At 36.9% G+C, this 12,984-nt stretch overlaps 1 protein-coding gene across 1 annotated transcript in view; it reads right to left on the reverse strand.

The window, feature by feature from the left end:
- The window catches only part of CLINT1 (clathrin interactor 1), a 52,749-nt gene that overhangs the window by 19,192 nt on the left and 20,573 nt on the right, over nt 1–12,984 (reverse strand). The window contains exons 2-5 of the mRNA XM_063349150.1: nt 6,091–6,195; nt 5,340–5,436; nt 3,717–3,825; nt 2,660–2,824 (exon numbers count right to left, since the gene is read on the reverse strand). Of these exons, the coding sequence (XP_063205220.1) occupies nt 2,660–2,824; nt 3,717–3,825; nt 5,340–5,436; nt 6,091–6,195 (476 nt within the window). The remainder of the gene's footprint in view (nt 1–2,659; nt 2,825–3,716; nt 3,826–5,339; nt 5,437–6,090; nt 6,196–12,984) is intronic.

The following is a 12,984-nucleotide window of genomic DNA, read 5'->3' on the forward strand; positions in this document are numbered from 1 at the left end:
TGAAGAGATATAGGCAAGTCTCCAATGGTATCTGTTTAGACCACAAAGGATAGACAAACTTTTTCAAAGTAGAGAACCTGTTACAAAACAAGATACTCAGTGAGATCTTTATAATTAGAAAAGAAGAAATTGCTAAGAAATGTACTACTGTTAAATTTTGCAGAATAAGATAGCCTTATTTCATTTTATGTCAGGCTCTCAAGCATTTTAATGTAGATTACATTAGAAGGCTTCCTTATGTGATAGGAATTTTAAAATAAATTAAAAACCCCAAGAGCTTGGTATTTTCGGGACAAAAAGAACTAAGGAAAACTCTGAAAATACAAGCATTTTATATTTAAATAACCAGAACCTTTTAGATTAGAAGTCCGACCTAGGAAAAAGTTTGTTTTATGCTCCTAGAAAGACTTTTTTTTTTTTTACTTTACTCAAATGAAAGGATAATTAAAAAGCCTTTACCATAAAAAAGAAATGGAAGACAAAGGAGACAGTCCTTTAAATTCAAAAACTGGAACGATACCTAAGGAGTATACGGAGAAAGGCTTCTACCCAGTATATAGGGATAGATCACGACTCTGTACAGAGCAAGTCAAAAGATAAGGCTCAGCGAAAGAACAGAGGAACACGTACTTAAAGCAGAAATGCAGTGACTCATAAGCACTTCCCAAAAAGAGAATCACCAGAATTCCAAGCAGGTAGCAAAAGCCTAAAAGACATATCCTGCCATGGATATAGAGATTTTCAACTACTCTGCCTATGAGGAAGAGGGAGAACACTGAGACAAAACCTGTCAAAAACAGAAGGGAGCAAAGCTTCTAGTTTAAGACTCACAGTGAAGAAAAGTAAAGAACACACTTGCACCAGAGAAGGACAGGTGGAGTTTAAGTCCTGCACAGTTACTACTCAGATCTTACACCAAAGCCTTCTCTCAAAGAAGTCACTGATTCGAACAAACCAGAGCCTTGTGCCATTGTGACTTGCAGACTCATCCCTTCGTAAGAGCTGCCAAGGATGTACTCAGGCCAATGAAAACACAGATAAACGCCTCAAGACTGACAGCTGGATCATGGACGACATGCTGGGATACATCAGACATAAAAGCCGGTTCAAGCTCAGATCCCTGCTACACGTTATGGCAGGGACAGGGGAGCAAGGTGGAAGCTGCGCACTTGGGCTTGACAAGCAAAACCTAGTAGTGGTGGTGTGCCTGTATCCAGCCAGGGCTGTCAGAGAAAACTGGGTCCTCTCTAAAAAACAAGCTGATAGCATTACATCCTCTAAGGCCAAGATCCTGCAAACACACTATGCTGAAGATGCAAATAGCCTGACAGAACTCATTGCACACATGAAAAACATCAGTCAACTCAAAGGGAGTGAACTTATTTCCAGAAGCAAGGGTGCAGACTACCTGTCCAAAGTATTTAGATTTTTTTTTTTGGTGTGGGTTTGTTTTGTGTGTGTGCATGTTTTTAAATACTAATGAAGGTCTTATTGCAGGTACCAGACCCAAGCTGGATATAGGACTGGCACTTTGTGAGATTCATTATGGGTGCATGCTCTAATTTTTGGCATTTTGGTTTTTGAAAATGTGACTGGGGGTTTTCTGATTTTTATGAAGGAGCAGATAACCAAGTGACCCTTCACACACATTTTTTTTAAATACACATATTTTAAATATAACCTTTTTTAAAAAAAAAAAACCCAGAAAGCGTAGAACTTCCTTTCTGGTGTTAACTATGACCTCTTCACTGACAGCTGCAGGAGTTAGGGATGAGCACTGGTGCACCAGATTTCCAGGCTGCACACACGTCTGCTGTGCAACCAACATCCAGCTGCAAGCTTAGTGTGTCTACAGACAGTAAGTTTGCTATTACCTCCGGGAATCCTCCTTTGAAAAGCACATGGGACCTATAGTACTAATCAAACAAGATTTTAAAAAACCACACAAGCTGAGACAGTAACAACTGCACTGGTAAACTCCTGACATACAAGCTTATCACTTACAAGGTACTTAGTGCATATAGTTAAAGTCAAACCTGACAGATGTCAGAATCCAGACAGATAATCCACAGACATCTTTCCAGTGTCCAAACAGTATTACTTGGGAAACCAAGAAGTTTAACGGCATATAATATCTACGTTGCTTGACCCAAACAGTATTACCGCCCTAAAAGCCCTAACCCAATTTAACCAATGGTTCTAAAGGAGGTTGGCAGGAGTAGGTGAAGCGATTTTTGTGCTGTGGTGGGTGGAAAGTATCTTTTTTTTTTCTTTAATTAAAGATTGACTAAGAGACCCTGAGTTACAAGGGCATTTATTTATCTACTTCTGCTCCAGCTGCATTCATTTAAAAATGACACTGCCTATGGATAAAAACAAGACAGCTAAGTTTTGGCTAAGCCAATGCATTAATGTAATTTGTATAAGTCTCTAGTTAATTATCCAAAAAAGACTAACTTAAAAGATTTTAAGTAACTTAAATTTGTATGTGGGGGAAAACGTGCAAGATTTCTTTTAAAATAATAACACTGGCAGTTAAAGAAATATAAAGAAAAAGCATCTAAAGGAGTATCTTAGAAATTCCTTAAGTTATCGGCATTATCTAAGCCAAGTTAAAAGTCAAGACTGTCAGTCCTTGACAAAAAAGCCTAGTACTTACTGTATCTGAACCCTCCAACACTGTCCGAAGAAACCCCAATGTATTTGTCTTTGTTCTTCTTTGCTTTCTTCCTCTCTTCCCTAAGTCGATCATCATCTTGAGCAAATTCAACCATTTCTTTTACTTTCTGGCGTATGTTTATACCTTGGTCTTTGCCATTTTCATCTGTATAGGTAATGCAGGATAGAGGCAATGGATAGAAGAGGGGGGGAAAAGAAAAATAAATCAGAGGCAGCAATACTGAACATCAAACTAATAAGAAAATTTTAATTACGAACACAGCACTCAAAGATCTTATGGCTACTAAGGTCCACTACATTTGTTTAAAAGGGACCAAATATTTTGTTTCAACACAAGTTTTCATCCTTAGATAAATGGTAAGTTTGCACTGAATGCTGTATTTAGAAACATCTAAATGCTGCCGAAACATTGAAAAGATTAACAAAGACCGAGACAGAAATTACATTCTCCACTTGAACAATTTTAACCCTTCAAAATATAACCCCTTTTCCTCAGTCTTTTTAATACAGTTTTTGCAAGCTTAACTGCAAGAACTCAGTCTCATTGCAAAACTGAATTTTTGAAAAATTGCGTTCAGTTGGGATGTATACAAGCTAAACGTGCTCCTTTCCCAGCCTTTTTCACATTCAAAACACACACTGGCCTTGCTGCCTTTGCACTGTAAATATTATTTGGTGGGAGGAAAAAAACCCCAGCTTCAAACAGATGTGTGTGTTTTGGAGCTCTAACCTTTTCTTCCCATATGATTAAAGCTATTCCTTTACGGACACCACAGGGGACCAGTCTCTAGTGCATATTTTAATATAAACCCGAACACTCATGTTGTGTTGGTTCTGTTGTTATTAGCCAGTCGTTTCTGCAAGTTCTTGTCTTCACTAATTAATACTCTAGGGTCCCACGTCTTGGATTCTGCACTCTTCACACAACTGGCAACAGTCACATTCTAATTAGACTGGGGAAGCTTCTAAGCTGGTTCAGGTGACTGACAACTCCAACTACTGTTTTAATTTGCTTATAAGATTTTTCTATTGCTCACCTACAAAGTGGTAATTTTCCAGGGATCGCAAATCATAAATGTGTTCTCTGGCACTTGTAACAACACGCTCTGATCCATTCCTTATGAGGTAAGCTAGGAGCAGCAAAGACTATAAAAATACAAAGCACCTTATGATTGCATGAACAAAAGCTCTATCTTCTTTTTTTTTTTTTTAAAAAAAAGAAGGCAATAGGAAAACAAACCTACCCCCTCCCCAAATTAGTAAGTAATAAGACTTTCCCTTTTTCAATAAATGCTTATTACATGGGTTCACACAGAAAAATCATGTTTTCCCCACATGCACCTTTTGCTCTTTAGAACATCAAAACTGTATGTCAAACTCTAATTTGTTATTATTAAATCAGAAGTTGTTACCCTCATCAGCTACTGCTTACTTTAAAAGACAGCAGTAGCAGTTTAAGAGAAAAAGTTAACCCTGTTAAATGAAGCCTTTTCTTTTGCCTCTTTTGTTCACAATATTCCAATGGTTTTTGCTGAAAAGTAACTCCTACAGAAATATAAGCAGCCTTGTGCAGGATGCAATGGATAAATTTTACTGCATTTCAGTAAAATTTTAAGCAAGTGACAAAATAAATGAAGTTTAAGTAGTACTTTAATTGCAATTTTTTTATGTTGAGGATATCTAGAAAAAAAATTAATGCACTTTCTCCAAAATAGTGCCTGTATCAGCTAAAACTATCATTATATTTCAGCCTATCCAAACCTGATAAGCAATTCCAAGTAGTCTTTATAACATTAAGTAGTTATGTGTGATAGCATTAAATATTAATTTATATTGTACTTCAGGGAAAACAATTACTATGAATACAAAACATCAAGCACCTGTGAAAAGCACAAACCATGCCTTAGAATTAATTCTGTCTTGTTACAATCCTTGCATCAAGAAAAACAAAATACAAGCTAGTCTAATACATCAATTCTTAAAAATTAGGTTATATTTGCATAATTCAGTGAACATTGAACACCACTAAGTGCATCATGATATAATCTTAAGCAAAAAGTTTCTGTACCATGCTAATTAGCCAAAGACAAGAAAAATGCAAATGATTCAGTTCTATTTCCAAAACACAAGGAAGACATAAAAGCCTCATATGATAAGATCTGCAAGAAAATTTGGTCCACTCAAAGCCTAACTACAATTTTTCGAGAATTATGAATTGGCAGAAAATTAAGATTAGTTTCCATTGTATTTCAGGTATTCTTTAATTCCTTCAAAAACATTTTCCTGATAGCAAAATAGTTTATCATCTGCTTCTCACGGAGCAGTGTAACAACTCCTTTGGGTAGATTTAAAATGTGAATGCTACTCCAATACTTGAATATCAGCACAATGTAATTCCTCTATTATGCTCATTAAGTAGCATCTTAGACACACTTCTAAAACCAGAGATTTTTGTTTTTTCATATACAGCATTTGAAAGACATCTTTGACGTCAGTAACAGAATTATAAAGCACATAGTTAGGAAATTTAGTTTACCAGTGGAGTAAACGATATAGTGGTATCTAAACAAGACACTACATCAGAACATTATAGCAACAAGCATTACGTTCTCCATAGACCAACGTAGTCTTGAATGCTTCCAGTTCATATACATACACACCTTATAAACTCTCCTCCAGTTCTTTTTATTGTCTTTCAGCATTCGAGTCCAAAGCATGTTCATAAGTTCTGGAAACTGTTCATACATAAACGTAGCCCTAAAGAATTAAACAAAAGGAGTAAAGAGATTTTATTCTCTGTGGTTTGCACAATAGCTTGTAAAGACTCAGGGCTGACAGTAGATGGCAAGCTTGATCTAAGCCCATTCACATTTGATGACATTACAAGGGAAAAAAGCTGTTTCTTACTCACATAGAAGTCATTTACATACCAGTACTACAAAAAAGTAATTCTAAAAATACAAGGCGGTAAAAGAACCTTCACTAATTTTTAGCAAAAATAACGTTTAACGAGAATACCTAATAACCACTGCAATTAGTCAAACATGCCCCTTCCAAACCCCTTTTAAACAGAAAAAAGTTCAAGGAAGAATGTGACATGTTTTTGTGCTATTTGTAAGAGGCACAAGAAAGCAGTTTGAAAATAAACACTCCAAAAAAGTCAGATATATTGAAAGAATCGAGGCTACATAAATAAAAATCAATAATTTAAAAAATATTTTTACTTCATTTTTTGTTTGGCAGTTTTCAATGCATTATAAGATTATGCATTAAAAAAAAAAAGACTTGATTTACAGCACCATTTCAGCATTATCAGTCAGCATACCGCAGAGTTTATTTAGCAGCAAATTTCACATTCCTGTATAAAATGCACCTTTCTTTTCTTCATCACTGAGCCAAATTATCACTTACTTGGCAATCTCTCCCATGAGTTGCCCCGAAGGTCCCCATGGATCATCATTGGTTGCTTCTCGAACCTTAGACTCTATTTCTGAATAATTCATAACCACATTGGTGCTGCAAAGGAAAAAAATTAACACACATGAAGATTAGCATCAAAACTGAGAAACACATGAAAACTTAATAATGACACTAGTGCACATCTCACTTAATGAGATACCTCTACAGGGTGGGAAAGAAAACAGCTTTAGTACGGAAGTTACCCTGAGGACACTATACAACACATTTAAGTTACCTTTAAGAAGGTTTTACTATTCTATTAGTCTTCAAGAATACAGATGAGAAACCAGGGATTACATTACAGCTGGATTCAGTCCAGTAACAACGGCTTTTGGTCAAATTAAAATCCAAACCAAACCACTAGATTCAAAGCTGAGAGCCTTCCCAAGTAGATACGGCTTGCTTGCAGGTTTGTATGGGGTAGAGTTATTTGCAAGAAGCTTTATAAGTCAATCAGAAGCAGATTTTTTTTAATTATGAGCACTACAAGAGAAACTCAAGAATATCTTTATCAAACAAGTTTCAGTTAAAAAAAAAAAAAATCACACAAAAGACTGAAGTAAGGGAGAAAAGATTCACTAGGAAAGTCTGTTTCCTAGCTTGAATTTATTTAATTAAGGGTAAAGGGCAAAAGAAGAAAAGTGGCGGAGCACTCTGTATTACGATTAAAGCAATGCAAATACTATAAGGAGCCCAGGCTGTTGCTACAGTTCACAGAAAAACCTAACTTGGAAGAAGGAAGCAACTCTTCCGTATCAGTTACATTAAAGTCAATATGGTATTTTTTTTTTTAAATAATCTCAAACTGGTACCATTCAGCTGTAAGCCCAGCAACCTCCTCAGCACCCCTAAAGCATCCAGATGCATTTGATAACACAATGATTTTCCTCATATTTTAAGGCGAGTGAGCAGGCGCAAGTCATCATTCATATGGAGAACGTTCGAAAAAGAGCTGCCTAGTTACGGAGCAGTATCACACACAACATTCATGAGCCATCAGTGAAAGGAAACCCAGTGGCCTCTGCTTTCCCTACGGACTTTGCAGTGTATTTGAAGTAACTTAGAAATTACCTGTTTACACCTATTGTATCAAAAGTTTGAAAGTCTACTTAACTGTTAAAAGTACATCATACAACTGGTTTCAGAAGCCAAAACAACCCCTATAAGATGACTGTATTCAACATACAAACCACACCATAAAGTCAAATTGATTAAACTGCAGGAGAGATTTAATGATCTTGTAATACAATGTGGAGAAGGCGTCTGCTGCCTAAAAACCTCCTCTGAACCTGAAAGGACTAGAAGAAAAATCAAATACTTAATAGTCATCCCTCTGTCCACACAGGAGTGGGCACAAAACAGCATTCAAGCAATACCCGTTCAATTTTATTTGGCATAAGGATAGCAGAGGTCTTGGAACTAGGAGTTACGAACTGCAGAAACAAGAATGAGATCTCCTTAAATCTGAAAGGGGACACAGAAAGTAACTGTTAAAACAGAATAAAATTCCTGGACTTAATCCTGGATTCTCAGCATGAGAATTCCTGCTGGTGGATTCTGATGTACGATTTTTATTCAACTTTGTGTCTAAAGAAAGCATAAGCTACATGACTGAATAAATAATCAGCAAGCTAACAGAATCTATCTATATAAGAAAAAAAAGCATGTAGGAACACAGCAGTGGTTACAAACAACAGCAATTACGGTTTTACAAATTCATTCACGCTAAACACGCCTCAAGCTTCTGTTTCTGACTTTTTTTTTAACCATACATACAAATGTAAACTAATACCATCTTTACTTCCCATATGCATGGAACATTATAAAAACCCCCAAGCCCAAAGCTCCAGGGTTCAGCGCTTCGCAGCTCTCAGCACACTGGTCCCCTTGTCCGAAGGCCGGGAAGGGGGGAGCTGGATGGAAACGTTCTGTTTGTTTTTATAACCCCTCCTTAAGCGCTTGTTTGAGAGACGTGATGGGGAGTTGGGGGAGAGAAGCATAAAATGAAGCATTTCCTTCATTTCTTAAAGCAAAGAAATCAAGCCTGGAAAATGCATGAAAATATGCAAGCTTACTGTAAAAAAAAAAAATAAATATGCAAAGTTACCAAAAAAAAAGGCATTACCTATGGAAGAACTCAAAGGGCATGGCTAAAGTGGCATCAGGGTTGAAAGGGGGAAACAGAAGGGAAACAGGGAAATTAAGTAATGCCACAAGAAAGAATAAGGTGCAGTTAAACCCCTCCAAGTAGAGAGATACAGTCTATTTCTAAAACCATCCTGCATAAAAGCTACTGTTCTCAGCAACCAGGAGAAAGCTCTTTTATAAATGCCAAGATGAGATCTAATGGCAAAGAGTTCCAAAACAGAGTATCTTTAAGCCCCATTTAATTCAGCAACAAATGTAAACTTCAAGTAAAAAAAAAAACACACACACAAAAAAAATGCTGTATAGTTTGGCATCATTCCAGGTCACTTAAAAATAACCATTTCTAAAAAGGTGGAAATACAGTTTTATTCTTCCTTTCCCATGTTTTCTATGGCCCTCATTCCATGCCCTACCCATGATTCCTGTGACCTCTGCAACAAAAAAATAATTTACGTCCAGATGTGAAGGGAAAAAGTGACTGGTTTGATTGCCAAGACTTCCTGTGATTGATATAAATTTAATATCAGAGGCCACTTTCAGACACCAGGGGGGGCTCTCCGATTAGTTTATACTGGGCAGCTTCCAGGGAATGCTGCTGGATTGCATGGACAGTGTCCACTTTGCAAACAAATGGACACACAACAGCCAAGACTGACAGAAAGTCAGTGTTTAAAACACGCTACTATCTGCCAGACTGCACTTGGATTTACCCCAAATCGTGAACTGAAACCCCGCACAACTGGAATCTTGTGACAAGCACATTTTACAGAAACTTTCTGACGTGGCCAAAGACATTAAACACAAGAACTGTATTTTGAAAGTTACATCCAAAATAAAGGCACAGCAAATAAATGGGTTGACATTAACATTACAAACTGTTGCATTCTTTTCTGTTTGTGTCTTACATTTCTTTTAAGTCTATTAATTCAGACTAGTGTCAACAGATGATTTTTACTCTTTATTGTACCCCTTAAAAATTATTGCAGTATTGTTTCTTTTTAAAAAAACAAAACTGTTCAGAAAAGCCAAGAGAGGGCACTGTCACATCTCTGTGAAACAGCGAGCACGGTGGCAGCGAGCAAAACCTTAGCTTTTAATTTCTTGCAAGAGAATGCTCAACTTTAAATGTTTGCATCTACAACTTAGAGCACGCTGAAGAGGTAGCTCAAGTCTTGAGACTAAGATCTTCCACATGAATAAATGGACATTGCTCGTGAAAAGCCGGTGGGTAACAGTTACAAATATCTGATCACCTCCAAGTGCATCAGCCAGTAGGACACACTTCCTCTTAAAAATAGTTAGAAGTTCTACATGCATTTTATAAACTGTATTTTCACATATTTTAAAACTGAATAGATGTACTATGGATGAAATACGCCCCAAAATACTACTCTGTCCACAATTTTGTCTGCATTTTTCCAAGAAAAATCTTCCCAAGAATTCAACTAATTGTAAATAGCTTCCAATTTTGTTCTAAGGTACATTTTGAGATTCATAAATTTGAGATAAAGCTGTCATCTGGATCGAGGTGCCATATCCTATAGTGTGCTAAAAAAACCCAGAAAATAAGCAAGAGAGGGAGACAGAGGGATGTGAGGAGTGAAAGGAATTATTGCACATACCTCAAATCACACATCTGAGGTAAAAATAATGTCTACATGGTGTTAGGGAGAGCAAGCAGACATGCAAGAGTGGACAAAAAGTTCTGTACCTACCCATATAAACCTAAGGGGATCAGAGAAGATACCAAGGTCCACCCAAAAAGTTTACCAAGTATCTGCCACTTCAACCTTTACAGTTGCAATAGTCTGAAAAGCACTTTAGCTTCCAGGCATAAGAGAATAAAAAATCCTACAGGTCGGAGATCATCCTCTGAGCACTATTCTTTAAAACAGAGAAACGAAAGAGAGCTTGTGGACAGCCTGCTTCAAAATAAGGTCTTACAGACTGAAGGAACACTTCACAAGGTGGCATACAAAAAAGGCACACTTTAAGAGGTGTCCTGTCTTCCCCCTTCCTTATCAGTGGATACTGAACAGAACCCGCACTGCAGACAAATACACACAAACACTAGTGCGTGATAAGTGTATCTGTAGAAAACAACTACTTCAGTTTGCTGTCAAGATACTCCAGTATAAGGCTCTAATAGATGTATTTTGGCCACTCTGGCCAGGCTTCTGACCTTACATAGTAATACATGAATCAAGCTACTAATGCTCAGAAGGACAATGTAAGTGAGGATGAGGGGTGCTCTACTCTCAGTGATATATCAGCCCTTCTTCAGTGCTTTTTCCATAAAATAGACACAAAATAAATACTGAAAAAGAAAGATTTCCTCTTGCTGACTAACAAAAAAATTTTTTTTTTCAATCACTTTATGCCAGGAAAGTAAAATCATCATATTTCCACCCAACATTCTACTAAAAAAATTAAATCATCACAGCATCATGAATTGAAATGTTTGTTTTAGAGCGAAGATTTTTCATTGGCAAGGACCACAAGGTGTTCTCTACAGATTCATAATCTGTAACTGAAGCCAGCTCAATTATCTATTAGGAGATTATCATCACTTATGAAATATTACACAACTGTAACTATAGTGTATAGTATATAACTATAGTAACTATAGAAACACAACTTCTAGTAATAGCTTCCCATTGGTAATGTTACAACCGGCTTTGTTCTGCCTAAACTAGTTCTCCCACATCAATCACTGCTGGTTCCACACTCAAAAACCCCCTGAATCTCTCTATATCTACCCCTTGAACCAAGAACACTTTGGAAACATGGATGTGGAAACACAGGGCTCTGAACACAGTCAGCAACAGAAACGGAAGGAGTATTTTCTCAGCTAAATTGTACTCTAAAATTGATTACCAAACTCTAAGGTTAATCCTCAAACAACATTCCATAATGATTTACATACACTACCAGCAAACCTGCTAAAGAAAAAGGTGCAACAGCTTTTGTCTTTGTTCACTTGATAGAACACTTCGGTTAGAGCCCCGAGCTCTTAGGAGTAAACAGTTCAGTGCCCACAGTCTTCTCAAAAGAACGCCACATAGTCAGGTATTTCCACTTCACGCTCTCCAGTATCTCCTGTATCTTCCAGACTTTTTCCATGGTCAGTGGCGTTCGGTTCCCTCATCACCCTGACAATACATTGAAGTGCATGAAATCACAACTCATAAAGGAAGCTTACAGTTCACTGCTAGATTTTGGGAGTAATGTTCTTTTGAAGGAAGTATTCCTAAGATAAGCATTCATCAGGAAAGGAATAGAGACACATATCTCACAAAGTTTCAGATCTTCAAACAACATGTAAACCTAACATTTTGTATTAATGCTCAAATAGCAGCAGACGCTTAAACATGCGGAAACCTTTAAATAACATGCGTATAGGAAATCCACAATAGAGAAAATAAGTGCCATGAGAAAAGAAAGTATTTATACATTAAAGGTAATGAAAGAGTAATAAATATCTATCCATCCATCCAGAAGGGAACTTACTTTAAAACATATTAAAGAATCGGAAAACCTAACAGATCTTAGTCAATGTTTCTGCACAAATTTAAAAGCCTTGAATATGCCCTGGGGCAGGAGTCAGAGCACTCCATTAAAAGCACCATTAGGATTAGAGTTGCTATTGATGTGGGTGGTGTCACCGAGGACACAAGTACAATTCTGGACATTAGATCCACAGAAGATTTGTGAAATGCCACGTCGGATCTTCTGAAAACTAAAATAAACAGAAGTCACAGAGAGGGTACATTACAACAGTTTCTTTATAGTGATGCTAAAGGTATTGGATTGGACAGGGTAAGCCTAATTAGAAACACTTCTCAAACCTCTGGGAAGCTGCCCACTGTGCTGAGGGACTGAGCAGCAGGAACAAGAAACCTGGTTACACGTTAAAAATTTTTTTTCAATGTATATTTCAAACCAATTACAATATCATGTATACATGGGACTCCTATGTGCATAATATTATGCCTTTAACTATTACTCCAAGGACATCACTGGATTATGCACCTTCTGTTTTCCTTTTTTTTAATTTTACAACTGGGAACACTAAAATACTAACAGCTGAGATGAGAAACTTTCTACATTTTACCACCATTAACAGTTTCCAATGAGACACCATTCTGCAAATATCCGTTTAAAGTCTAAGTGCAGAACAAAAAACCACCAAGCGTTACACACGTATGTATCATACATACAGTTTGAAGATTAATGCTATTCAAACAAATAGCAACACTAAAGAAATACTTCTTAAAGAAAAAAATTATAGACTCTTAGAGGGGGAGGGGTCTGGATGAAAAGAGGACAACAGGAGCTCTGTGACTGTACAGCACTATGCGGTGTGGTACCAAAGTCTTGCAAGAAACAAGTATTTGAATCTTTTGTTATTTAAGGTGCCAAAACAGACAGAACATAATTTTGTCTTTGAAATAACTAGGTGTTTAGCATTACCCTTGCAATAGGCAGTTTCCTATACTAATGCTTTAATTGCATTCTTTCTGTAACTTTGTTAGCAGCTTCTCTATTTTTAGAAAGTCTTCTCCACTCCACATTTCCTATGACTTTCCCTGTGAATAAAAGCAAAAGTAAGCTTTAAATTCAGTCCGTAACAGATGATACTGACTCAGACTGAAATCTCATCACCTCACTTGGTGACACAGCAAAGGAGATTGTTAC

This window comes from Chroicocephalus ridibundus, chromosome 11 (genome assembly GCF_963924245.1).
Source record: "Chroicocephalus ridibundus chromosome 11, bChrRid1.1, whole genome shotgun sequence".
Lineage (NCBI taxonomy): Eukaryota > Metazoa > Chordata > Aves > Charadriiformes > Laridae > Chroicocephalus > Chroicocephalus ridibundus.